The sequence below is a fragment of the Dromiciops gliroides genome, chromosome 3 (assembly GCF_019393635.1).
Source record: "Dromiciops gliroides isolate mDroGli1 chromosome 3, mDroGli1.pri, whole genome shotgun sequence".
In the NCBI taxonomy this organism is placed as follows: Eukaryota; Metazoa; Chordata; class Mammalia; order Microbiotheria; family Microbiotheriidae; genus Dromiciops; species Dromiciops gliroides.
The window spans coordinates 657907593-657935360 of record NC_057863.1 but is presented as its reverse complement, the minus strand read 5'-3'; the positions used below and the strand labels follow the sequence as shown (position 1 = coordinate 657935360).

Genomic DNA, 27768 nt, shown 5'->3' with positions numbered 1-27768 from the left:
TGGTTCGTTTTGCAGGAGATATCATGTTCTCTGATCTGGTTTTGGTAGGAGATAATATAAGATATTATAATTTCTCTGATCTGTTTATTAATCTTGTAGGAGAGATTAAGGATCATTTCTCTGATTTGTTTGTAGGAGAGAGGCAGATACAAAAGCTATATTTTAATATTCAACAGGAGAGAAGAGGAAAGCTTGGCAGCAGATAATGTGTGTGGGCCCTGCCATCTCAGGGGAAGGTTATTCTTGGGGTGTGGGAGAGGATGTGGGCAGAAGAAAGCTGGGGAGCCTGGAGCAGGTACGGGTGCACTGACGGGTCTCTGAAACCATGATGGCCAAAGGTTTGTGGAGGCAGGCCCAGGTGAAAAGCTCTTTTCCAGTGAGGCCTACAGGCACACGTGCATGCACAAATTCTCACAAGCACATACAGAGATACAGAGACAGACACAGGCGCATACACACGCAAAGTAATACCCACTAATGGAGGAACTGCCAGACCTACAGGTTTCTGTGAATCCTGAGATGCTTCTGTATTGGGCGTAGGGGGTGGGGGTGGGGATAATTTTTCCTCTTTCATTACTGACAGATATTGTCAATGATCATCCCTGCTGGGACTGTGGGAAGGGCCTGAGGTGGGGAAGAGATCTTGAGGGAGGTGGGGGTCACATCAGTGTTGTGGGGAAGATCTGGAGGCCTGGGGGAAGGGCTGGCCATTATCAACTTGGGCCAGCAGTATGTCCCTGGGAAGGCAGGGGTCTCCCTCTGTCTGGAGCTGGGCAGAACCTGATGCCTCAATGAGTCTTTGGGATGCTGACAGTCAGTGAACCCCAGCTGTGTCTTCCCTCTGTCCTGGGATCCTGCATCTCTTCCTCACTGTCCCCTCTGGCTAGGCCAGGCTTCAGTCAGCAGGACCCCCAGGATGATGAGGACCAGCCCAGCCAGGCTGAGGCGAACCAGGTTGCCCACAGTGTAATCCTGGGGAGCAGCATCTGGGAGGGGGAAAGACTGTCACAGGCAGAGGGACAAGACCTCCCTGATCTCAGACCCCCTAACAATGTAGGCTCCCATTCCCCTGCTCCCACTCCCAGACTCCTCAGACCCAGCCCAGCCCAGACCCTGGCCCTCGGCTGGGAGGTTCGTGCCTGGCTGGGAGCCTGGTTTGGGGGTGAGGGCTGAGTCCCAGGGAGAGAAGCCTGAGGGAGGGGCTGAGGCAGCCTCCCCCTCCCCCCCCTCTCTCTCCCCCTCAGTGCTTCCTCCCCAGGGCCCTGAGGCAGCCCCAGGTCTCTCTCCTGGGACTGCCCTTTGCCCTTTCTTCCTCCCCTCCCTCTTGTTCTTCATCTTGGCAACAGCTTGGTGGAGTGGAGAGAGCATAGAGCCTGAGGTGAGGAAGAGCTGAGTTCAGATCCCCCTCAGACACTTCCTCTTTGTGAGACCTTGGACATGTTCCCTTCACTCTCACAGGCTCAGTTTTCTCCTCTGGAAAAAGGGGCTAATGACAGCAGCTGCCTCCCAGGATCCAAGGAGACAATAATTGTAAAGCATTTAATGGGCCTCCTCTGTGCTGGCTCCTATTAATACTGGCACCAACAAGCATTTCCTGGTTACTGTTCATAAGGGTCCCTGCCCTCAGGGAGCTCCTTGTCTACTTGGGAGGAAACCTGAAAATGGGCAGATATGTCCAAGGTCTGAGGTCAGGCCCTGGTAGGAGGGGGTGGAGGGCAGCAGGGGGAGGAAAATGTCCTCCCAGAAGGGGAGACTGAGAGAGTTTTGAAGGGAGCTAAGAAATTAAGGGGGGGGGACTGCAGACGAGGGACAGAGCGGGTACAAAGGCCTGGAGGTGGGAGATGGAGGTGGTGGGTGAGGAACTGGGACTAGGGAGACCCCAGTGTGAGGAGAGGAGACAGAGCCTTGTAGACAGGGAAGCTCTAGTCTCATTCAGTGATTCAGGTCTACAGACCTTTATTAAGGGTTCCTCTGGGCTCAATCCTCTTGGGAGCCCATTCCCAGAGGATATAAAGACAAAGCAAACCTGGCCCCTGCCCCACCCCCACCCACCCCGAATGCTGTTCCCTTGTGCACAAATGCATCAGTGGGGTCTCATGTGAGGAGGGGGATCACTAACACCTGGGCTGGGGGGGGCAGGAAAGGCTTCTTGTAGGAGGAGGCTCCTAGACAGCCTGGGAGGGGTCTGTGCCTTGTTAGAAGAGGGGAAGAGCAGGGAGAGCATGTCAGGGAGGGGGGCACAGCCTGGGCAAAGGCCCAGAGGGGGGAACAGGAGAAGAATGGGGCACTGCAGGAGGCCATGAGGAACCCCTGACTGGCCACCCGGACCCTGCCTTCCTCCTCTCTCTGCTGGGGATCCTCCAGTGACTCACCAGATGTCCTGTTCCCGGGTTCAGGGCTTGGAGAGAAGGTCCCTGGGGATGAGGAAGGGGCAGAGTTAGGGGCTGGACAGGGGAGCCCAGAGAGGCCTGGAGGGAGCCCCAGCTCTGCCCAGACTGCTGGGTGTGGGAGGGTGGGAAGACCCTCCCTCCCCTGGGCCTCTCCTTTCCATCTGTTAAATGGGCGCCTGAGCTCACTGACCTGCCCTGGACCATCCAGTTGTGAAGTTTGATGATTCCATGATTCCTGTGACTCCTCCCCTAGGTCCTGCCTGAGCTATTGGTGCAGGGGAAGGACACAGGGAGAAGAAGGGAGGCTGTGGGGAGGGAGGGAGGGGCCCTCTGAATCCTCAGGCCCCTTGTCCTGGCTCTGCCCAGGGCCTGACCTGCCCTCTCTGCCCTGGGGCCAGAGCCCTGAGGCTCTTCTGTGTCAGGGGGAGGCAGTGTTGGGCAGAGGAGGGAGGAGGGGGTTAGGATGTCACTGTGGTGTTTCCAGCTGAGAGGAATTGGGGTGGGGGTATCTGGGAGGCCCCCTCCCTCATCCCTGGGGAAGCCAGGATGGGAGAAGCAGAGGCCCCTCCCCTCAGAGCCCCAGCTATGGCTGTGTGGGGGAGGGGTGAGAGGGCTCAGGGGCTCCTGGGGAGGGGAGAGAAAGGAGAGGGCTTGGGGCTGCTCTGCCCATGTCTGCTCCCCCGTCCCAGCCCCATCCTGACCAGGCCTGTTCTTCCTTCTTCTCTAGCTGGAGTTTCCCTGCCCCTGCCCTTTCCCTGCAGCCCTCCTCATGCCTTGGTTAGCTCTGAGAAAGGGAGGACTCAGCCCTGGCCTAGACAGGAGGGGAGAGTAATAGGGAAGAGAGACCCCCACCCTGTCCTGAGGGTAACTGGTTACTCACTGGGAGGAGAGGATGTCAGGGCTTGGGGATCCCCAGGCTTTTGGGGGAGGTGAGGACCCTTTGAGGTGCCTGGAAGAGGGAGAGGAGGAGGGTGAGGGGCTTGGTGGGATTTACCCTCCCCCCTCCCTGCTGGCCACACCTCAGGCCTCCTCTGGCCTCCCCCTCTAGCCTCCTCAAACCCCTTTCCTGGGACCAAGGAGACATATTGTCTGTATGTGGGCCCAACAAAAGTGGGGAGGGGGCAGATGGTGAGGGTGTGTAGAGGGGCCAGGGGGCCTCACTGTCTGCACCCTCTGAGGATGACCCATTGTCCAGATTCTCCACCCCCTCCCTCTGGGCCTCCTCTCCCCCCAGCCCTCCTGGCCCCTGGGGTCCCCTGGGACAGGACCCTGAGCAGGCAGGGTGGGGCCCCAGGGCCAGAGGAGGAGGGATGGGAGGCCTGGGGTAGTCTGGGGCTCCCTCACCTGTGACCCTGAGCACCAGGGGCTCACTGGGGGCTGACCACTCCTGGGGGGAGTGACTGTGAAAGGTGTAGCATCGGTAAGTCCCTCCATGGGCAGAGGTCACAGCAGAGATGTGGTAGGTAGCCTGGCAGCCACTGTCGAGGGCTTGGACCTGGCCTTGGGTGATCTCTGCTCCATCCTTGTACAGGGCATACATGTCATACCATGGCTGTGACTGACACTGGAGGGTCACATCGTGTCCTGAGGCCACCTCGGGGCTGGGCAAGGCTGAGAGGGAGGGGGGGTCATACAGGCCTGGGGGAGGAGGAGAGTCTGGAGTTAGGGGTGTAACCCTCCTCTTGCAGGGCAGGGGGGGCAGATGTGGCTTTTGGGAGGACTGGCCTGGGCCTGCCTGGATCCCTGCCTGAGGGTGGAGGTGGAGCTCATCTCTGCAGGAAAGGAAATCTCCCAGCTTTGGGGGAGGGGAAGGACCTGGCACAGCTCTGGGAGAACCAGGGAACGTGGGCGGGTAAATGTGGAGAGAGAGAATGGGAGATGAGAGAGAGACAGAGCCAGAGAGACAGAGACAGACAGAGACAGACAGAGAGACAGAGAGAGACAGAGACAGAGAGACAGAGAGAGACAGAGACAGAGAGACAGAAAGAGAGAGAGAGAGAGAGAGAGAGAGAGAGAGAGAGAGAGAGAGAGAAAAGAGAAAGTGTGGGAAGAAGGGGAGACAGAGACTGAGGGAGAGAGAGAAGACAAATGGGGGCTCAGGCAGGGCTAAGAATGGAGGACAGGGAGGCTTCCTCCCTGGTAGGGGGCTGGGAGCCCAGTCCCTGCTCCTTGTCAGAGAATCTCTCTCCACAGGGCAGGGGAGGGGGGCATACTCAGGAGCCATCTCTGCACTTTGGGGCAGTACTTAGCTCCCTAAAGTCCATCCTGGCTCTCATCATGGTCCCTGGACTGGCCCCTGGGCAGGTGTGGGAAGGAGAGGAAGAGGCTTGGTGGTGATTCCTGCTTCACTTCCTTCCTGATGTCCTAAACCTTGTGGAAGAGAGACCCCTGTGGATACACAAAGACTTTCCTTCCCCTCCTTGGGCCTAGGCGTGTGCTGGGGGAGGCCACAGAGCAGCAGCAGGTCCAACCTCCAGCCCCTCTCCTGGCTTTGGGAGGATCAGGGCTGGGAGAGGGAGATGCCCCACTAGTCCCAAGGACCCCTCCCCAGGGAGCCCCCAGCTCTGTCTGGTCTCCTGAGACCCAAGCTGAGCCTCCTGCCTCCCCTTTGGACTGAGGGAACTGGTGATGTAGAGGCCAGATCCCTGGGTCTGGGGTCAGGAAGACCTGAGTTCAAATCAGTCTTCAGACACTTCCCAGCTCTGTGACCCTGAGAAAGTCACTTCCTCTCTGTTGGCCTCAGTTTCCTCAAATGTCAAAGGGGCATCATAAAATCCCCTCCCTAGCAGTTGTTGTGAGAATCAAATGAGACAATAAGTGTCAAGTGCAGGGCACATAGTAGGTACTATATACATGCTGATTCCCTTCCCCCATCTCCAGCCCCAGAGGGAGAGCAGAGGCAGAGACAGAGCAGAGGACAGGAAGGGCAGGGCCAGAGGGATGGTTGGGGCCAGGCTGGGTGGGGAAGGAGCTTAGGGGCTGCTGGGACCCTGAGCCAGCCCTGCCTGAGGGGCCTGGGGGGTCCTCACCTGTCACCACCAGCTGCAGGGGGTCACTGAGCTCTGACCAGAGGGATGAGTGTCTGTATATGCAGTAGAAGGTCCCTGCATTATGCAGTGTCACTGATGGGATGGGAAACTTGACCTCAATTTCATCTGATTTCACCTCCATGATTGGGTTTGTTCCATATTCTTCCTTTTTCACCAGAAGGTACAAATTATCCCCCTTTTCCCCCCTGCACCTGAGGGTCACACTTCTCCCTGTGGGCACCAAAGAGCCCTTCTCTGCCCTGAGGGAGGGTCTGAGGAGTGTGTCTGGAAGGAAAGGAGAGCTGTCAGTGCCAGGGGATCCCCCTTCTGTGAGCCCCTCCCCCATCCTGGGCCCCTCCCTTTAAACCTTGTCAGTCTAGCCCTGACCTCCCCCCTCCCTCTCTTGAGGGCACCTTTCTGTTCTGGCCAGGGGGAGGGGGGGAAGGACTCACTGGTTTTTGCCCTCGTCCTGCGGCCCAGACACAGCCCTGGGAAATAGGACCCTGGTTACTCACAGCTCCCCACCCAGCACTCCCAGGGGAAGGAGACAGGGGGCCCAGAGCCTGGGCTTAAGGCTGGTGTGAGTGATAGGGGCTGGACCCAGAAAACCCCTCTGAGAGTTGGAGCTTCTCCCCCTCCCTGGCTTCCCTGCTGGGTGACCTCAGACTTGTCACTGCCCTGCTCTGGAGGAGTGTCTCCCTCAAGAAAATGGAGGTGGGGGCGGGTGGGCCTGGATGGTGCAGTGTGGGGGCTTCTTAGGACTCACCAAGGCACAGCAGCACAGAGAGGGTGGGGGTCATGGTGGTGGGAAAGGGGCCTGAAGTCTGAGCAGGACACAGAGTGAGGCACCACACATGCCCAGGGCGGGCTCTGCACTGAGCTTCCCAAACTCTGAGCAGGCTCACTTCTTCCTCTCTGTGGTTGTTGCTTCATTGGCTGGGCCATAACTCTGTGTGCGTGTGTGTGTGTGTGTGTGTGTGTGAGCTTGGAGAGTCATCTAGTGTCTGAATGAGTGAACCATTCTTGCTTTCCTGGTGATAATTCAGGCCCCACACTCCAGGAGAGATCCCTACGTATGTGTCAGCCTCCCAGCCCCTGCCCCCACATGTAAAAGTGAAAAGGGATTTTCGTTCTATTTTGGAGACTTGGTCAGTCTCTCATAGGTTCACACTCTCATTAGCCTTGTAACTTCACCCACATGGCAGAGAAACTCAAGGTCAGGCTCTTGATTTGTCATTGCCTCCCCCTTTGACTCAGGAAGCCTGTGGTCATTTGAGTCTCCCTTCTATTAATTTAGTTTTTAATCTCCAGGGTCGACCACAAGGTGGCACCATAGTACAAAGAGCCCCAGGCTTGGAGTCAATGACTTCCTGAGTTCAAATCTAGCCTCAGACACTTAGTAGCTGTGTGACCCTGGGCAAGTCACTTCATCCTGCTTTCCCCAGTTTCCTCATCTGTCAAATGAGGTGCAGAAGGAAATGGAAACTGCTCCGGTGCCTTTGACAGGAAAACCCCAGGTGGGCTCATGAAGAGTTGGACAGGATGAAAATGAGAGAAATGTGACAGACGCGGGGCTAAGTGCTGGGGACTCCTGTGTCAAACAGCTACCTAAGCCAAGGAAGAACAGCTGCTTTTCACTCACTCTGTGGTGACGTCTGAAGACAAATGGCCAAACCTCACAGAGCAACAGCTGTTAACTCTAAAAGTGCCAAAGAGCTCATATAGGTCATCCTCTGAGAAATAAAATAAAGTAAAATAAATGAAATGAAAACAACATAAAACAAACATATGGCCAACAGCAGTCATAAGATCACAGCTTTCTTCATTCTGATGCAGGAGGGAAAGGAGACACAGAGGACAGGACATCGTCCGGAAGGAGACCTGTTTAGTGAGGCCAAACCTCAGCCCATGTACCAGTGGCTTTAGTCTCTGAAGGTTGAGCTAACCTTCTCCTCTATCCCACCTACCCAGCCCTACGGGGAATCTCTGGTCTAAGGAGAATTCCATTCAATCAGGCTCGGGAGGAGACAGACCCTTTTGTCTCAGTTGCCCAAGGCTGGGAGTGGTCTGGGTTGAGAGATAGTTCTCTCTCTCTCTCTCTCTCTCTCTCTCTCTCTCTCTCTCTCTCTCTCCCTCCCTCCAAGGGTCACCTGATGTCACTCTCAGCCCCTCATTGGAGAAAGCCCACTTCTCTTATTAAAGTCCACCTCTCATGAATTGTTGGCCCATCAGAGGTGACTGCCACCCTTTTGAACAGCCTCTTCCAAAAGTACACATAAGCCATGAGCCCACTTCCAGCAGTCTTGGCACCCTAACACAATCAATGCAACAGACTAATCAGTTAACTAAAGGCATTAGACTAGAGACACAGAAGTCCCTGGATGGGCTTGGCTGAAGTGACATGATGCTGCCCAGGAGGTGTGTTAGTGTGCTGGTGATGTGGGAGGTGGATTTAATTGATCAGATTGGTCATGAGATGTTCCAAAGAATGACAAGACTCAGTGACTCAGTTTCCCAAGTTTTATTGCAATACTGTGAGTGACCACAGGGAGGGCACCATGGAGGTGTCTGAAATAGAGGAGAAGACAGTTATATTTATAATATGGCTAAATTGATTATCAGTCTCATTATAATAATCTCCACCTGAGGGAGGTACAGGGGAGGGCCTATCCCAATTTGGAGTTCCTGGGGTCCTAAGCCAACCCCCGAGGCAGGGACCTTTTCCCACGGAGGTGTGTTTTAGGGGTTTACTCCTCATAAGGTGAACTGGGGACAAATTTGGCCTTTTCTGTGCAGGTTACCTCAACTTGCCAAGGTCAGAGTGTGCCTGTGTTTTTCATTCTCAGGCCTAGTTTCTGAATATTAACATTTAACAGTTAGGATTTCTATAACCTGTCTCTTTATGTTTTTGTCATGGGTGGTGATTATGGGGGTAATTAATACGAACCAGACCTCCAGGTACCAGTTAACAAGAACCTAGGCCCTGACTTTGATGAGGGCCCAAGTCTTAAGTTATCCATTAATCCCTTTTAGAACTGGGGTCTGAATCTCTCTTAGAGCTCAGATCTAAATTAGAGCTCAGGTCTTAGGGTTGTCTGTTAACCCCTTCTTTACCTCCTACATCAGTGGGAGATGATTGGCCATGTCCTGAGTGTCTGCAGAGGAGCAAGCCAGACAAGATGCCCCCAGGGACAGAGTCTGGTCATGCCTAAGTAAAAGAGTAGAAAGTGGAAAACAAGAATATAAAGAGCTGGGAATTATCACCACATGTCTTTTAAAAAAAGGAAATATGTGACTGTTTAGATAATATTTTTTACAGTTTTAAGGTGATAAGAGTATTAGACCTTGGAAAGAAAAATGTTACCATTAGCAATTATAAATACCAATTTGATTTGATTTAAGCCAAAATCTGTCTGGAAGAAAATAAGAATGGAGTCTTATGGTAAATTAGGACCTAACACTAAGATATTTATTTGACACTAAGAAATTCACTAGCTATATAGCCCCAAGAAAGTTCTATTTACCTCAGTTTACTTTTCTGTGAGGGGATAATAATGCAACCTACCTCCCAAGGTTGTTGTGAGGATCACATGATTGTAAAGTGCTGTGTAAGGTAAATGGAAGCACATTCAACTAAATTAAGGTCATGTGATTGGTAATGAATTGGTTTTATTTTTAAATTTTTGGGGGGTTAGGCAATTGGGGCTAAGGGACTTGCCCAGGGTCACACAGCTAGTAAGTATCAAGTGTCTGAGGTCACATTTGAACTCAGGTCCTTCTAACTCCAGGGCTGGTGCTCTATCCACTGCACCACCTAGATGCCCCTCTGGGTTTTGTTTTGTTTTTTTTAGTGAGGCAATTGGGGTTAAGTGACTTGCCCAGGGTCACACAGCTAGTAAGTGTTTAGTGTCTAAGGCCGGATTTGAACTCAGGTCCTCCTGAATCCAGGGCTGGTGCTCTAACCACTGTGCCACCTAGCTGCCCTACCCCTCTGTTTTAAATTTTAAATGTATAATATTGCGTGGGGTTTTGTCATATTTCTAAATTTTCTTATAGTGTATAAATTGGTAAACAATTCTATCAGCTGTCACTATGGGAGAGGGATGGTTGTTGGGGGTCCTTAGGTATTCCTCTGTAAAGGAAGAATTACACTCTCCCACATAGTCCAGTTAGAATTAAAAGGGTCCCTTATTGGTCACATCCCACCCCAAGTCTTTTCTTGTTTGTTATTAAGCATTTTAAGGCAAAATCGTTTGCACCATATTGAATTTAGGGATGAAAAAGCACCTACTTACCATAAGGACAAGTTATATCAGGATATGATGTAATTTTTCTGTAACGAATTTCTTACTGTTACCAATGTGAGATTATTGTCAATACTTATCTAGGTTATGTGATCCTTGAGAGGTGAATTCACCTAAAATACTGATTATTGGAACTTACTATATAAGACATTATGGGACTGTTAACTGATATTATTCTGAGTCTAACTCCAGGCATTAACATCAAGGAATGCTACTGAGCCAATGAGACATGATGCCAGCAACCCTATGGGATTTTACATGCCTAAGTGGCAGGTGGAATACTCATGGGAAAGACTTAGAGAATGATCATTGGCAAGGGCTGAGGTAGGATTCTCTTGACTTAATGTCCACAACATGACATTTCTTGGAATGAAAACTATCCCCCCTGGCTGACTTTAAGCCTGGCTTAATGCAATTGTCCATCTGCATAACTTTTGCCTGGAATTGTCATGAAGTCAAAAGAAAATTATTCCCTTCCAGTATGTTTATGTCCCTATTTTTTTTACAGTAAGTTCCTGTAATCATGTTGGATGTTATGTGATGAGTACAACATTGGGTTCTTGTCTTTTAAGTTAATGATGAACTACATCTATGTTAATATGGTGAGATGAAGGTATAAGGTTTGAGCTATTTAGCCTGGAATCTTAATCTAGAAAAGTTACTCCAAGCAACTAACAATTGAATATTTAGCCTTGACATGTATTACTTGCTATTTATTTTCATGTAATACAAGGTCCATTAATTTCTCATAATGGTATGGGGATATGTAACAATTGGAATGATGCCACCTGCTAGGGACTGACTGTAGAAAAGCTCTGCCATGAGGAGAAGGCCTCTGAGGGCAAGCCATGGGGTCAAGGTCCTTAGCATCAGGAAGTGATGTTTGCTCGTAGGTACTGTCTATCATGACTACCAGCCAATCAACTTGAGGAACCTCCCATTTCTGGGAGGAGGACAGGAAGTAGGAAGCAGACACTGGTGGGGGGTGCCGTCTCTTCTGGTTCCTGACCTTGCCATAGTGGGTCAGATGATAGGGTCTCTTAGAAATACTTAGAATTTTACCTTTCTCTCTGATCCTAATGCTCTTTAATAAATACTTAAACATTTAACTACTCTTGCCAAAGCTTATAATTTATTGGCGACCACTCATTAGATTTTAGATAGTATAGCTAGAATTCTCCCCCATTACAGATAATTAAGCAATTAATGCAAAGATTTGTGAAACCAGGATTTTGTTATTTACTCAAAATCACAATTGTCCCAGTTCTGTGTTAAGGAAAGGAATATCAGCATGGCTTGTGGTCTATCTTGCCTTAAAGAGTCATCCCCTTATTTTTTTCTTTTTCTGTGGGCCAATGAGGATTAATTGACTTGCCCAGGGTCACACAGCTAGTAAGTGTCACAAACTCAGGTCCTCCTGACTCCAGGGCTGGTGCTTTATCCACTACACCACCTATGTGCCCCAAGTCATCCACTTTTTTTTTTTTTGGTGAGGCAATTGGGGTTAAGTGACTTGCCCAGGGTCACACAGCTAGTAAGTGTTAAGTGTCTGAGGCCGGATTTGAACTCAGGTATTCCTGAATCCAGGGTCAGTGCTTTATCCACTACACCACCTACGTGCCCCAAGTTATCCACTTTTGTTAGTTTTTTTCATTTTGTTTCATTTGAACATGGTGAGAAGTTGAAAATGTTTTACTATTACTGACGTACTTGATATGTACTGTTGTAAAAATAAATTACTCAATGTGTTTTTGTATATCAGCCCTGAACCTTTTTGTTACAACTCAAGTTAATCTGGCAACTTTTATATGAATTCATTTTTTTTTGTATTTGAATCCATCTTCTCATAAAAAGGATTCTGAGATTCCTTAGTGGAATCTCATCTCCCTAATGGGAGATTAAATAATGTCAAGTATATAAATTGGGTTCTAATTTTCTGTTTGTATCTGAGTTCCATATGAAATAGTTGGACACCCTAAAATCATAAAAGTCTTCAGTCTAAAAGGTTCCAAATTTAATTTTCTAATAATAGAGACATGAGTGTTGACTTAACTTTCATTATCTGACCTGGTTATTGGCAAAGTAATTTAAAATTGTGTTAAGATCAGTTTTGTAGGAGATTTTTAATAGAGGAAGATGATATCTGTAAGTGACCTAAGTCTAAGAAGGCAGCTGGAAACTGTTCTGAAAAGGGCTAGAGAGCCACCTCAGATGGTGTCCCAAGAACCAGACAGCTGGATGAGGGGGGACTTCTGAGACTTAAGAGGACATTTCTCCACCGTTTACTTTTCCCCTTTGTGTACATTACCTGTAAAGTCTCCTTGCTAAAGGGGATGCCCCTATGATTTTGTCAAAGCACTGCCCATCTTTCTTTCCTTTCCCCCTCACATTCTTCCCTATCATAAGCCTCACAGTTAAGAACCTTTGATGAAGTATTTGTCATATCAGTGACTCATTGAGGGCTTCACGACTCCCAAAGAATCAAATGTGGGATTGTGAGAAATAATTATTAATAACTGATATCTTGGGGACATTCGGTACTCCCTCCCCTTCTTTCCAAGTCCTTCAGGTTTTTTCTGAAGGATTTTATCAATGACATTTAGCCTGTACCAAACCACACTTAGGTGGAAACTATTGTGCTCCAATTAGCTTGGGGAAGGTGGAGTCTATATTCTTTCTCTGATGTCTTTTTGATCAAGATTTGAGTGACCTAACTCACTATTCCAATAGTTCATTTTAATATAACCCACCTCCAGTCATGTCAACCAATTAGATTTGGTTGCTCTATGATGGACCTCTTATGGTTAGAAGGGTATATCAACTTTGAGCTTTGGTCTGAGAGAGATGGCCATTCCAGTGATCATCCTTATTAATAACCTGCTGGACAATTAATGAAATGATTAAATTACCCACAAACTATGTTTCCCATATTTTTTAATCATCGCAACTGGTCAGAAATCTTTGGTCTTTCATAGTTAATTTTCATTAAAGTGTTGTTGTCATGGTATAGATTGTTCTCTTGATTCTGCTCACTTTGCTCTGTGTCAGTTTATGTTCCCCAGAATTCTCTGAAATCGCCTCCTTCATCATTTCTCAAGATTCCATTCCAGACATCCCTATCCCAGTAGTTGTTCAGCCATTGGCCAAGTGATGGGAATCCCCTTAGATACCCCCCTTCCTCCGCCAACCTCTCTTCTCCTGTCCTTGTCTTTCCTGTCCTCTTCCTTAACCTCTATCTGCTTCTGTTCCCTAAACTGTAAAATGGGGTTAATAGTAACAGGTATCTCCCAAGATTTGTTATGAGGATCTAACAAGATCAAATTTGTAAAGTGCTCAGCCCAGAGCCTAGCACATAGTAGGTACTTAATAAATACTTGTTTCCTTAATCCCCTTCCTCCCCTCTCCTCTCCTCTCTGTCATATCTTCCTCTCTTCCCCTCCCCTCTCCTCCCCTCCCCTCCCCTCCCCTCCCCTCTCCTCTCCTCTCTTCTCCTCTCCTCTCCTCCCCTCCCCTCTCCTCTTCCTCTCTTCTTCCTCTTCCCTCTCTTCCTCTCCAATCCTCTCCTGCTTCCTTGGAGGTCGGTGCTCTCTGCCCTCTATCATACAGCATCCCTCCCCTCATATACTCAGACTCCCCTCATGTACTCAGATATTTCCATTGAGCAGGACCCAGATAACTCCCAATTCCTGTTCAGTGACTGCTCTGCCCTGAGGCCCGTGGCCTGGGGTTGCAGGGAGCACATTCTACTTGGAGCAAAGCCCAGTCTGTATCTGAGGTCAGGAGAGAGGAACCTGCTCCCAGCAGTTTTTAGTCCTTTCTGCCCTTCTCCTTGGGGTGAGGAGCAGGGGTCCTTACACTGGGGTGTCTGGCTGATTAGGCAGGGCAGGGTCTGCCCTCAGAAAGCAGAGGCCGGATGGGGAGGGGCTTCTTCCTCCTGGGGTCCCCTGGGCTCAGGCCGAGCTCACCTCAGGGCAGCATAGAGGCTGGGCTCCACTGGGCCAGAGCAGGGAGGTTCCTCAGCCCCAGCCCTGAGGCTGGTGAGGTTCAGCTGGGCATAGGTCACTTCCTGAGGGTCTTCCCTTTTGGGAGCCTGACAGGAGGAGATAAAGCAAGAGGTGAGGGGCTGGAGGGGCCCGTGGGGCAGGAGGGCTGAGAGGGGAAAGGACCCTGAACCTCCCGGCTGGGTGTGACCTTGGGAAGCCTCTCCCTGTCTGTTCCCTGGGGAGAGAAGGAGGGATCTGGGAGTGACTCACAGCTGTGTCCTCTTGTCTGGCCCCCTCTGTCTGTCTGTCCTCCTTCACAGCAGCATCTGGGGGCAAGAGGAGGAGGCATGAGGGGCCCAGGCTCTTCCCGCTGCCAACCCCAGCCCTGGTGCCCTGGCCCTGTCACTCACACAGGATCTCCTCCGGGGGGGGTCCCAGCTGGGTCAGAGCTGGGGAACAAGAGGACACAGAAGGTTGTGGGGGAGGGTCTGGGAGGGAGGGTCTGGGGGGAATGGGGTGGGTCTGGGCCCTACCTGCTGCTGCTCTTCTTGATCTCAATCTCTCTACCCCCTTTCCCTGCAAGGAGAGTCAGAGGAGGCTTCAGTGGGGCTCGGCTCCTCCTCCACGGGGCCCTCCCCGAGCCGGCCCCCAGCCCAGGAACTCACCAAGTCTGGTCTGATGGCGAAGTCGACGGCGTCGGTGGCAGAGGAGGAGGAGGAGGAGGAGGAGGAGGAGGAGGAGGAGGGAGAGGAAGATCAGGATGAGCGATGCTGAGACGCCCGTCAGGACGCCTGCTGTGAGACCCGAGGAAGCTGGGGCTGAAAACAAGGGGAGAGTGAGCAGATCAGCCCCATCCGGGTCCTTGGGGAGGCCCCGGCTCCGGCAGCCGTGCGAGCCTGCACTCTCCTGAAGCACCAGGTGAGGGCCTGGGCCAGAGACTGGGGAGAGAAAACCAGCAGCAGCTCCTGCCCCCCAGGGGCTCACATTCTCCTGGAGGGAATCCTGAGATCACTTACAAACCCTCAGGGGAGGATTCATCAAGTGCTGAGCTGGGGGAGGGGGATGAGGGGGAGCAGGGGCAGGGCTTTGGAAGTCAAGCCAGGAACCCGGTCAAGCAGGGAAATGGCCAGCCCCAGCCTGGGCCCCTCCACAAACTGGAGCAGGGTCCGGGAGTCTGTCCTCAGGCTCAGCGGGCAGAGCTCTGAACCTGCAGTCAGGAAGATCTGAGTTCCAATCCAGTCTCAGATAGTTACTAGCTGTGTGACTGGGAAGGTCACTTCATCTCTGCCTCAGTTTCCTCATCTCTAAAATGGGGATAACAGCAGCCCCTCCATCAGATGTGAAGGGAGAAGGGGGTGGGTTTCAAGAAAGACATCTCATCCTGTGGGAGGGGAGCCTGGGGAGGCCCTTTAGATTTTAACTAGGTGAGTAAGGGGTGGGGCACAGCTTGGGCAAAGGTCCTGCGGTGTGAGAAGAGGGAAGCCTGGCCCCTCCTTCATCCATCCTCTGTGTGTGTGTGTGTGTGTGTGTGTGTGTGTGTGTGTGTGTGTGTGTATGTGTGTGTGTGTGTGTGTATGTGTATCCTCCAGTTACTCACTGAAGATCATGTTCCTAGGGGAAGCTCAGAGAGGCCTGCAGGGGCCCAAGGTCTAGAAATGTGGGTGGGAGCCTCAGCTCTGCCTGGACAGGCCGGGTGTCAGATGTGGGGTGAGTCCCTGCCCTCTCTGGGCCTCACCTTCCCATCTGTAAAATGGGAGTCTGGACAAGTAGTGGGAGGGCCAAGAAGGGGACAGAGCCCTCCCACCTCCCTGAATGGGCTGGGAGTCTGGTTACCCACCTGGTGGGGAGGATGTGGGAGCTTGGGGCTTCCCAGTGTGGGAGAGAGAACAACCACAGGGGCCACCTCCCTGGACCCGTGCCTAGCCCTGGCTTCTCCCTGCCCTCCTCCAGGGTCCCCCTCTGCCCTTCCCAGCACTTTTCCTGGGACCTGGAAGACACCTAGTCTGCATCCAGGGGAAGATCACTGGCCAGGGGGCCTAATATCAGAGTGCAGAAGGGGTGCAGAGGGCCAGGGAGGAGAGGCCTCACTGCATCCTCTGAGGATGACCCATTGCCCAGACTCTCTGTTCCATCCCTCTCAGCCTCCTCTTCCCCCAGCCCTCCTGCCCCTGGGGTGCCCTGAGACTGGGCCCTGAGCAGGCAGGGTGGGGCCCCAGGGCCAGATGAGGAGGGATGGGAGACCTGGGGTGGGCTGGGGCTCCCTCACCTGTGACCCTGAGCACCAGGGGCTCACTGGGGGCTGACCACTCCTGGGGCATGCGACTGTCAAAGGTGTAGCATTGGTAAGTCCCTCTATGGGTAGAGCTCACAGCTGAGATGTGGAAGTTGGCCACAGACCCCCTTTCATGGGGCTGGGCCAGGCCTTGGGTGATCTCTTCTCCATCCTTGTATAGAGCAGACCTGTCCATCCATTGCTGTGACTGACACTGGAGGGTCACATTGTGTCCTGAGGCCACCTCAGGGCTGGGCAAGGCTGAGAGGGAGGGGGGCTCATACCTACCTTGGGAAGGGGTGGGGGGAGACACTGGGGTTACAATAGGGTCAGTCCCCCCTCCCTGTGCCCAGGCAGGAATTGGGAGAGGGACAGAGCTGCTGCCCATCCAGCCTCATCTCCCTCTCCTGTCTTTAAGGGAGCCAGGGGCTGGCCAGGTTCAGGGATGAGGGGTCAGAGTCAGAGGCTGGGGCTGAGGGGTGGGGGGTGTCCTTACTTGTCACCACCAGCTCCAGGGCATCACTTGCCTCTGACCATGATAGTCCGATGCTGTACAGACACTGGTATCTCCCAGCAGTGTTTGCTGCCATGGAAGAGAAGAGGAACTGGGCCCCCCTCCCAGCTGCAGACTCAACCATGTGCTGATAGGCTCCCTCCTTCTTCAGAAGGTACTGATCAGCCTCAGGGGACCCTTCACACCAGAGGGTCACAGGCTTCCCCCAGGGGATCAGCAAGCCTGGCTCAGCCCTGAGGGAGGGTCTGGCCAAGGTGCCTGGAAGAGAAGCAGAGCTCAATGGGTTCCCCTTAGCCCCTGCCTCCCCAGGTCTCAGGCCTAGGCCCCCTCCCAGAATCATCCCTTTTGCCCAGTGCCCCATCTTCCATTCCCTCTGGCTGCCCTGGGGACAGCTTCCAGTGCTGAGCAGGCAGAAGGGGCAGGAGGCATTAGGGGAAAGGACTCACCCTCTTGTGCCCAGGTCCCCCAGCACAGACATAGCCCTGTAGGAGAGGCTCTGGGTTAGACTCAGCCCCCAGTCCCAGAACCCACACCCTTGTGACCAACGCTGAGGGACAGGGAATGAGGATTCAAAGCCCCAGCCTAGGGGCTGGATGCAAAGGGTGCAGCCAGACACCAGGGGACCTAAGCTCCTGTCCTGTTTGTGTCCCTTCCCACTGCACCTTCATTTCCTGCTCTGTAAAATGGGGGAGTAGGAGTCTAGGCTGTGATTCTAAGATTCCTTCTGGCCTTGAGTCTCCCTCTGGAAGGCCATGGCCCTTCCAGTTCTTTGGACTTACCAAAGCAGAGCCAGGCAGAGAGTGTGGGGGCCATTGTGGCCCCAAGGGCTGGTCTCAGCATAGACACACAACCCTCTTAAGAGAGAGTCAGCACAGGAAGTGGTCAGGGTTGGTCCTGCTCCATGTTACCCAATCCCCTGCCCCTGCTGGGGAGAGGGGGAAACTCTTTCCTCTTTGTGCTTTGCACTTCATCCTTGGCAGTGGGTTGGGTTTCTTGGCAGGGGAGGCTGGAGAGCCCAGGGTGAGATTTGTCCAAGTCCTTGCCCTTCTCTGGGCCTTGATTTCTCCTTCTGTACAATAGATAGGAGATCAAAGCACCTTCCCTGTTCCAAGACCCTCTGATTCCCCCAAATCAACCAGCCAAGTGTTTACTGAGCATGACTCTGTGCCAGGCACTGTGCTAAGCAAAAAGTACAGTCCCTGCCCACAAGGAAGTTACTGTCTAATGAGGGAGACACCATACAAGCAAGATGTATGAGCAAACATATAGATACAATACATTGGAGATAATCTCAGAGAGAAGGGACCCACCTAAAAGGGAAGCTGAAGGGGCTTCTTGGAGGAGGTGAGCTTTAATTTCATTGTTTTTAAGCTTTGTCCAATTCAATTTTGTTTTTATTTTCTGTTCCAAATGACTTCTCTCCACTCCCTCCTCTACCTCTTGAGGAAATAAATGATACCCAGTATACATACAAGGTCACATAAAACAATTTTGTATTAACAATATTCTGCCTCCATGACTGCAAATAAAAAATAAGAAAGGGAAAGAAATAGCAAAAAAGTCTGCTTCAATCTGCACTCCCGATCCATCAGTTCTCTCTGGAAGGTAAACAATTTGTCAACATGAGTCTTTTGGAATTGTGGTGGATCATGCTATTGATCAAGGTAGTTAAGTCTTTCAAAGGTGATGATTATGACAATATAGCTGGGCAAGCTGTTCTTTTGGTTCTGGTGACTTCATATTTCTGCTCATATGAATCTTCTCAGATTTTTGTGAAATCATCCCAGAGGGTGGGAATCTATCTGGCTGGGACTTTGAGGAAGCCTGAGAAACATCACCATAGAGATAAGAATTGAATGAATGGGAACTGATGTGGTCACCACTGAAAAGAGTAGAGAGGGAGAAGAGCAGAGGGCCCAGGACAGAGCCTTGGGGGACACATTCCATGGGTGGGCATGACTTACTTGGAAATCCAGGAGAGGAGACAGAGGAGTGATCAGATAGGCAGGAGGAGACCCAGCGCAGAGGGGTGTCCAGAAAACCCAAAGAGAAGAGTGTGATGGCCAGTGTCCAAGGTCAAGAATAATGAGGATTGAGAAAAGGTTCTTGGTTTTGGCAATGAAGATCATTGGTAACTTTGGAGGGAGCAGTCTTGGTGAAATGATGAAGTTGGAAGCCAGCATGTAAGGGGTTAAGAAGGAAGGGAGAGGAGAGAAAGAGGAGGCTCCTACTGTATGTAGATGGCCTCCTGAAGGAGGTGATCCAGGCAAGGGTCGGGGAGCACAGGCATGTTTGTAGGCAGCAGAGAAGCAGCCAGTAGAGATTGGAGCTCAGTGAGAGAGTGGGGGTCATGGAGGGGACCTAGGGCAGATCGACTCTGCTTTGCAGTGGAAACATCAGTCCAACAGAGAGGCTTTGTTCATCAAGGACAGTTAGTGCACAACTCCTGAGGCACAAAGAGGACACTGAAGTATGGAGTTGCAGACTTGTCAATCCTGAGGACAGGGCTTGTCCTTTCCAGTGTCCTCCTTGCTAGGTATATCAGAGTTTCTCTACCATTTCCCCATACATACTGAGAGTATTGGTGAGAGAATGTGACTCAGGCTTATGTGAGGCTTGTGAAGTAATTGTTATTTTTTCCTTTGCCTTATTCTGTGAGTGCCTGTGTTCTTCTTTCTTTTGTCTTATGGCTGAGTAAATCACTGTGTTTAAGGTCTGTGTCATCATTGTGAGGGGATGAGTTAGTGTCTATGGAAGTACACTGGTGGGGGTCTGCACTCTAATGCATCCAGCCCCTTTTCTGTGTGTTCTTTCACTGTTGTTATTCATTCCCCTTTCACATAATGAGGAATCCTTGTCGAATGCTTAACCTTAGCAGCATTTTTGGAGATTTGGGAAACAGGTGAAGCCTGGTAGGAAAGGCAAACGTCCCACAAGGAGTTGAATGAATGAGTGACTTCCTTTCCCAGAATCACAAACACTTCATTTCACCTACTCTAGTATTCTTTAGCTAAGGAGAAGGGAGATGACCTAGAATATCTGTTCCTAGAAATATCAGAAGACATTTCATGGGGCAGCCTGGATCCAGGAAAGGTGATCCCTTCCCAGGGTACATGTTCTTCCTGTCTATCCCTTTCCTTCCCTCCAGGGTGAAAGACTCCTCTCAGCCACCCCCATGGCCCATCCCCACTCTCTCTCCATATGCATAGAAGAAGTCCAAAAGGGCTATGACCAAGAGTCCTTCTGCCAGCTGTGGGAACTGATGAACCAGTGCCTGAATGAGTTTGTCTTCCTGGCAATAAATCTGGTTATATGAGGGAGGGGTCTTTCTAGTTTTCTCACCCCCCCACAGTGGCTTCTGCTCCTCTTCTCCCCACATGGCTGTACATAGCATCCTCCCAAGTGGGAAGTGAGCTCCTGGGGTTGGGGAGGATGCTATTGCTGGTTGATGGGTGTCTGTGAGTCCTCGGCATTTTGTGCCCTTCCTATGAGACAGAACAAAGCCTGCCCCAGGCCAAGGTGCACAGGAAGCTGCTAGGGCAGGGGTCCCAGGTGGGTGGGCGCTGGTGGGACTCAAGGACACATGCCTGTTGGTGTCTGCCCTGGGCTCTGATGTGGAGGTCCCATGGGGAGGCTCTGAGACTGGAGCCAGGCTCTGACTCTCATTATTTTCACAGCATTTCCTTTCCAGGGCCCTGGGAAGTAGGCAGTGCCAATAGTAACTCCCCATTTTACAAGAGAGTGAGGGAGAGATCTCAGTGACTTGCCCACAGCCACTCTTCCAGAACAGGTGGCTCCTGATCCCTTCCCCAGCCTCTCTTCTCCAGGGTCCCTGCCTTCAGCTGCCTTTGTACCTGCCACAAGGCCAGAGGACTGGAACCTGCCCCTCTGCCAGCCCCAGCCCCTAGACCTCCCTCCTGGCAGGTCCTGGGACCCAGCCTTGAACTTAACTCGGACCCCACCATCTCCTTGCCCTCCATGTCCTCTCCCCAGACAGGCCTCCATGCTTCCCGGGAGGACCTTCCTCTGCCCACAGGCACTGTCCCAGGCACTCCCATGGCGACAGTGATCCAGAGAACCTCAGGGGTGTGGGTTCTGGCCCTTCCTTGGGGTTTCCTTGTACTCCATCTTTGGAGGACATCTTGACCACCTTTTCTTGAATTGATGGCAGGGTATCCATGGGCCCCTCAGGATCTGCCTGCTGCTGCCCCTCCCTGCCCCTCTGCCCCATTCCCATCCCCCACCCCCTGGAAGGAAAGGCTCTTCCCTGGGGCTCTCCCTTTTAGGTGTGGTGTGCCCCCCTGGAGTGGGAGCTTGGGGAGGCCAGGAGCCATCCCGTGCTCTCTCTCATCTCTATGTCTCTATCTCTCTATATCTCTTGCTCTCTTAATATTTGCATCTTTGTGCTTAACTCAATACCTAGAAGGTTTCCGCTCACTGTACCTGTAAAATTGGGATTACTGATTTGTTCATTCTTTCATCCATCCATTCATTCATTAGTGCATCCACCCATCCATGCATCCATGCATCCATCCATCCATCCATCCATCCATCCATCCATCCATCCATCCATCCATCCACCCATCCATCCATCCATCCATCCATGCATCCATCCATCCATCCATGCATCCATCCATCCATCCATGCATCCATCCATGCATCCATCCATCCATGCATCCATCCATCCATGCATCCATGCATCCATCCATCCATCCATCCATCCATCCATCCATGCATCCATCCATCCATCCATCCATCCATCCATCCATCCATCCATGCATCCATCCATCCATCCATCCATCCATCCATCCATCCATGCATCCATCCATGCATCCATCCATCCATGCATCCATCCATCCATCCATCCATCCATCCATCCATCCATCCATCCATCCATGCATCCATCCATCCATCCATCCATCCATCCATCCATCCATTCCCTCTGCCTTGGGGTAGGCTGTGGCCAAAAGCTCAGGCCAGGGCTCCCTGGGTTTCTTCTTGGTGCCCCCAGAGGCTGTATCTGGGCTCGGTCAGCAGGACACCCAGGATGATGAGGACCAGCTCTGTCAAGGTGAGGAGGACCAGGTTGCCCACAGTGTAATTCAGGGGGGCAGCCTCTGGGGGATCAGAGATTGTCACTGACATATGGCCCTTCTTCCCAGGCCTCCCATCCCCCAACTGTGAGCATGGCTATAGTCCCTGCCCAAGTGCTCAGCCCTTCCTCCCTGAGCTGAGATGATTCCTGCTACTTCTTTGCTTGGGACTGGCTCTGTGACTGAGGGAGGGGGAGAGGCCCCAGGGGCTGGGCAGCCTCTGGTCTCCCCCTCCCCATCAGCCTGTCCCCTCCTTCCCAAGCTCAATGCTTACACTTCCCCTCCTGGCTCCTTGCTGCTCTCTCTGCAGCCTGGCTTGGACCTCATCCCTGGACAGAAACTGTCCCCTCTAAAGTCACCAGTGATGCCTTCCCCCACACCTGTCACTGAGGATCCCAGTCTCCTCTTGGGTCTCCTTCTGCTCTGTATGGTCAGGATACTATTTTCTCCTGTCCTCTTCCTCAGGGCTCCTACACCCTGGGTGAGGGGAGGGGCACAGCCCTGTCCTGAAAGAGCTCCTTGGGTGAGGGGAAGAAACACAGGGAGAAGGGAGGATGTGGGGTGGGAGGGACGGGCCCTTTGAATCCTCAGGCTCCTTGTCCTGGATGTCCCTGGAGCCTGACCTTCCCCCTCTGCCTTGGGGCCAGAGTCCTGAGGCTCTACTGCATCAGTGGGAGGCCTTGTGGGGCAGAGGTGTGGGAGGGGACAGGGGCTCCTGGGGAAGGAAGAGAAGGGAGAGGTCTTGGGGCTATATTTTCATTTTTTGTTATATTTGCCACTTTGATAGGTGTGAGGTGGTACCTCAGAGTTGTTTTAGTTTGAATTATTCTGATCAATAGTGATTTAGAGTATTTTTTCATATGATGACAGATATTTTAAATTTTTTTGTCTGAAAACTTCCCATTCTATCCTTTGACCATTTATCAATTGAGAAGTTACTTGCATTTTTATAAATTTGAACCCACTCTCTATATAATTGAGAAATGAGGCTTTTAACAGTGATAACTTGTAAAAAATATCTTCAAATTTTCTGCTTTCCTTATATTTTTGATTACATTAGTTTTGTTTGTGCAAAAGCTTTTTAATTTTATATTATCAAAATTATCTGTTTTATATTTTGTAATGCTCCCTATATCTTCTTTGGTCCTAAATTCTTCCCCTGTCCTTAAGTCTGACAGATAGACTATTCCATGCTCTCTTAATTTCTTTGTAGTATCACCCTTTCTGTATAAATCCTGTACCCATTTTGACCTCATTTTATTATGTGGTGTGAAATGGTATTTATTCTATACCTAGTTTCTGCCATACTGTTTTCTAGTTTTCCCAGCAGTTTTTGTCAAAAAATGAATTTTTGTTCCACAAACTTGGATCTTTGGGTTTATCATATGCCAGATTACTATAGTTATTTACTATTGTGAGACAATAACTATTAACAATGGTTTTCAGCGGGGGGGGGGGGCAGAGATCAGTTTCTCGGTGCTTTTTCCTTGCATTCCAAAAAGTCCAGAAACTTCAAGAAATCTTTTCTGGGACAGACCCAAGGGAAGAAAGGAAATTGACATAGACTCTTTTGTCTAGCAGAGTGAAGGACTGATGGGATCAAAGCACATGTAGATAATGGAGGGGAAGCAAGTGCTAGGGCCATGATGGCAGATGAGAAAAGAGCCCTGGGGGATGCTTCATCTGGACATTGACCATTGCAGTCATTGGGGGTGGGCTGTGTGGGTTTTGCCCCCAAAGATTCTAGATGTCCACAAGGACCTGCCTAGATGTGGCTCAAAGGGAGCCAAAACAGGCACCTTCAGCATCTCCTCCCTTCCATTTGCCTTTTCCAAGGGAGATTATGATTCTTGCCAGGAGGGGAAGAAGGAGGTTGGGGCCAGAGGCTGCTCTGATCTCCTCAGAGAGATGGGGACTTGGGCTAGAGTCATATCTATGTGATCCCTTAAACATTATTAGTCTAGAGGAAATGACTTCCAGATTCCAGCACTCCTGATCTCCATCCCTCAATGGGGAAGAAATGCCCCAAGCTCTCTTCCTGAGTCTTGATTCCCTTCCCACCAGATGCTAGTTACACAATGAACAGGCACAGTCAATAGCAAAGAAACCTATTTACCCAAGTTTATAGCAAAACAGAGCTCAGAGAAGGCATCTACAGAGGAATATATGGCAGACAACAGGGGGAAGGAGTTCCTTCTCCTTCTGAGACTGATGGAGCTCAGCTCTATCAGAGGAAAGAGTCCCAGGTCTCACCCAAAGAGAAATTCCCCAAAGTCCCCAGGGTGACAAGCTAGGGATGGGGACCCTATGGAGTCTGCCAGGTCCTCCCCTGTCTGCTTCTTCTCTGAGTCTTTGTCTTCTTTCAGGGACCTGAATAGAGGTTGTAAAGGTGCAGGTTTTCTCCAGAAGGTGGATGCCTGAAGAGGGGATGTCTCTCTTCTCCCCTCCCACTCACTCCCCCCACCCCTCACAGAGGTAAGAGACATGCAGCAAAATCCCCCTCCTCCCCCAAGGAGTGACTCTTTACTATGGACACTTTTAGTGAAGGGTACAGCTGGAGGGGAGAGGTGGTGGTGGTGGGGTGTGATTGGGTCGGGGGGCCTTGTTACCTAGGAGAAAGAGCCTCGAGTTTTCCCAATGCCCAGGTGTAGGTGTCTATACAGGTATGTGTTCTCTAACACAGGGCTTCTTAAACTTTTCCCACTCTAGTTAAAACCAGAGAAAATTTGACATAACCCCAGGTATATATGTATGTAAAATAGGTATACATAACCCTGTAGTATTGACAAATATTGTGCAACCCCCACATTCAGTTAAATGACCTCAGTTTAAGGAGTTTTGCTCTAGGAAACAATGTCAATTCATTTACATTCCCAAAGGAAGGCTGACTGTGGTCACCTCAGACACCCTAAGGAACAAACCTGTCCTTGTGACCATTAGAACACAGGGTCTACACCTTCAGGGAGGAGAGATGAGGAAAGCTTGACAGCAGACACTGTGTGTGGACCCTGACCTCTCAGGGGAAGGTTATCCTGGGGTGTGGGAGAGGATTTGGGGAGAAGAAAGCTGGGGGGGTCTGGGGCAGGTAAGGATGGGCTCACAGGGCCCAGAACCGTGATTGTCAAAGGCAGGTGGGGGGAGGCCCAGGTGAATGTTCCCGCCATCTTTTCTAGTTACACCTACATGCACATGTGCACACATACAGAGATACATATACATGTACACAGACATTCACACACACACACACACACATACACACACACAGAGTAATGGCCACTGACTTTGGAAATGACAAAGCCTTCAGGTGTCTGTGACTCCGGAGATGCTTCAGTGTTCTGGGGAGTAGTTTTTCCTCTTTCAATACTGACAGATGATGTCAATGATCATCCCTGCTGGGAGTGTGGGAAGGGCCTGAGGTGGGGAGGGGAGTGTGAGAGTAGGGGGTCACAGCAGTGTGGTGGTGAAGAGGGAGGGGGGCCAATGGAAGGGCTGGCCATCATCAGCTTGGGCCAGCAGTATGTCCCTGGAGCTTGGCAGAACCTGATGCCTCAATGAGTCTTTGGGATGCTGACAGTCAGTGAACCCCAGCTGTGTCTTCCCTCTGTCCTGGGATCCTGCATCTCCTCCTCACTGTCCCCTCTGGCTAGGCCGGGCTTCAGCCAGCAGGACCCCCAGGATGATGAGGACCAGCCCAGCCAGGCTGAGGCGAACCAGGTTGCCCACAGTGATATCCTGGGGAGCAGCATCTGGGAGGGGGAAAGACTGTCACAGGCAGAGGGACAAGACCTCCCTGATCTCAGGCCCCCCAACAGTGTAGGCTCAGATTCCTCTGCTCCCAGCCCCAGGCTCCTCAGACCGAGCCCAGCCTAGACCCTGGCCCTGGGCTGGGAGGTTCTTGTCACTCCCTGGCTGGGAGCCTGGTTTGGGGGTGAGGGCTGGAGCCCAGGGAGAGAAGCCTGAGGGAGGGGCTGAGGCAGTCTAGGGGCAGAGCTAGGGGAGCTACATTGTGCCACCTGATGCCCATCATGCCTCAGGACAACTTCATGAAGGTCTGATGAAAGGGAGAAAAGGGCTGTGTTTCCAGCAGGCCGTGTTGATGAGGCTGGGGATGGAGGGAGGAAGACAAGGGCCTGAGGCTGCCCCTCTCATCACCCCTGTTAGCTCTTCCTCTCCTTCCCCCTGGATCTCACCCAAACACCTCCTCCCTAATCCTTAGAGGCCAGGATCTCTCTTCTCCCTCCCCATGTCCCTTTCCTGGGGCCCTTCCTCCTGCCGCCTTGGGCTCCCCTCCCCACTCCAGAATATCAGCTGTGGTTACTCACAACTTGGGGGCTCTGGTTCCCAGGTACCTGGGTGGCGGTGTTCTTCAGGAGGGTCTGAGAATGGGGAAAGGATAGACAGCTTAATTTGTCATGTCCTCCCTCCTCAGTCCAGCTTGTTCCTCCTGAGGCTCCCTGTGACCTCCCCCTTTCCTGGTCCCACCAGACACCCCATCTTCTCCTGGGGGAGCAAGAGTGAGAACAGGGCAGGGACACATCCTCTCTCCCTACCCTCTAGCCATGTCTCCTGCCCAGGACCCCTCAGGAGTCTGGGGCACAATCCCCAGCTCCCCAGGGCTGGGCACAGAGCTGCCAGTCTGGGGCCAAGGCCATCTAGGGGGCCTTGGCAGAGGATGGGGAAAGGGGCCAGGCTGGGGATGCCTCACCTGTGACCCTGAGGACCAGGGGCTCACTGGGGGCTGACCACTCATAGGGGTTGTTACTACCAAAAGTGTAACATCGGTAAGTTCCTCCATGGGCAGCTGTCACATCCCGGATGGAGAAGTTGGCCAGAGTCCTTTCATAATGAGGGGTCACCTTGTCTTCTTGTTCCTTAGACATCATGAAGCCATTCAGGCCATACGAAGACTGACAGTGGAGGGTCACATTGTCCCCTGGGGCCACCACAGAGCTGGGCATGGCTGAGAGGACGGGCTTGGCATACCGGCCTGGGGGACACAGAGACCCTGGTGTGACTGGGAGCACCCCTGCTCTGTGCCTAGGTCAGAGCTCAAAGGGAGAGCTGTGCCATGGGAGGGTCCACCCCCGACCCCCACCTTGGAATGATGGCCGTGAGCCTTGGAGGGGCCCTCCCCCCCAAGGCTGAGACCCCTCATGGCTGCCCATGGGAGGTTCTGAGGTGAGAATCCCATCTCTCCTGTGGCCCACATGAGAGGGTGTGTGTCTGGAGCCCTGGGGCTGGGGCTGGGGGGTCCCTGGCTCACCTGTCACAATCAGCACCAGGGGGTCACTGGGCTCTGACCAGCCAGATGAGGCCCTGTATCGACAGCGGTAAGGACCAGCACGTGCTAGTACTATTTCCCCCAGAGGGAAAGAAGCCTTATTCCCCTGAGGGAAGGACACTGCATTCCAGTCACTTCCCAGCTTCTCCAGGCTGTAACCTCTAGCCCCAGGCCGGCCCTGACACCAGATGGTCACACGTGTCCCTACAGGTATCACATGGTCCGGCTTTGTCCAGAGGGAGGGTTTGGGGAGTGAATCTGGAAGGAAGCAGATCCCGGGGTCCCAGAGGGACCCCTTTCCTGGGGTTGTCCTTGCCTCTCACCCCAGCCCCCTCCCAGAGTCACCCCAGGAGGTTAGCCCAGACCCTCCAGTCAGGAGTGTCCCAGGGGGTGCTGTCAGTACTGAGACAGGGGACAGGTGAGGATGGACAGGGAGAGGGAGAGGGATAGAGGGGGGCAGAGGGAGAGAGAGGATGGGTAGTGGTCTGGTTGGGGGAGGGGAGAACTCACAGTCCTGTGCCTCCAGCCTCTCACTCAGACACAGTCCTGTCAGAGAGGCCCCCATCAGCCCTGCCCACAATCCTCAGCCTCCCCCCCAAAGCTTTGGGTGGGGGATGGGAGGTGGGGGAGGAGCAGGGTGCAGCCTGAGATAACAGGACCTGGGGGAGGGGCCTGGATCCAGAGGGTGCTGCTGGACCTCCTGGGTTGGGGTTCTAGCTCTGACAGATCTCAGGGGAGTCACTTCCTCCCTCTGGGCTTGTTTCCTTCAGTGTAAAATGGGGGAGGGGGAGGAGGGGAGGCTCTCCAAGGCTGCTACCCCCCTGACAGCCCCATACCAAACATGGAGTCCTCCCTCCCCAGGACTTACCAAGGCACAGCAGGGCAGGGAGCCCGGGAGACAT

The 27768-nt window shown here is 52.1% G+C and overlaps 2 protein-coding genes across 2 annotated transcripts; both read right to left on the bottom strand.

The window, feature by feature from the left end:
- Positions 1-79: 79 nt before the first annotated feature.
- LOC122746739 (platelet glycoprotein VI-like) lies at positions 80-5578 on the bottom strand. The gene is made up of 6 exons (XM_043992654.1): positions 5556-5578; positions 3735-4028; positions 3271-3339; positions 2581-2655; positions 2373-2414; positions 80-986 (listed from the first exon to the last, which is right to left on the bottom strand). Exons 2-6 carry the CDS (start codon positions 3928-3930, stop codon positions 868-870), a joined length of 501 nt encoding a protein of 166 aa, XP_043848589.1. The 5' UTR covers positions 3931-4028; positions 5556-5578; the 3' UTR covers positions 80-867.
- LOC122748353 (leukocyte immunoglobulin-like receptor subfamily A member 6) lies at positions 4606-27768 on the bottom strand. Its single transcript, XM_043994007.1, has 18 exons — positions 27735-27768; positions 27377-27412; positions 26849-27124; positions 26291-26572; positions 25908-25961; positions 25214-25331; positions 23839-23955; positions 22209-22300; positions 17272-17346; positions 16939-16974; positions 16475-16750; positions 15973-16266; positions 14372-14524; positions 13977-14032; positions 13689-13813; positions 5872-5907; positions 5420-5704; positions 4606-4760 (listed from the first exon to the last, which is right to left on the bottom strand). Exons 1-17 carry the CDS (start codon positions 27766-27768, stop codon positions 5608-5610), a joined length of 2157 nt encoding a protein of 718 aa, XP_043849942.1. The 3' UTR covers positions 4606-4760; positions 5420-5607.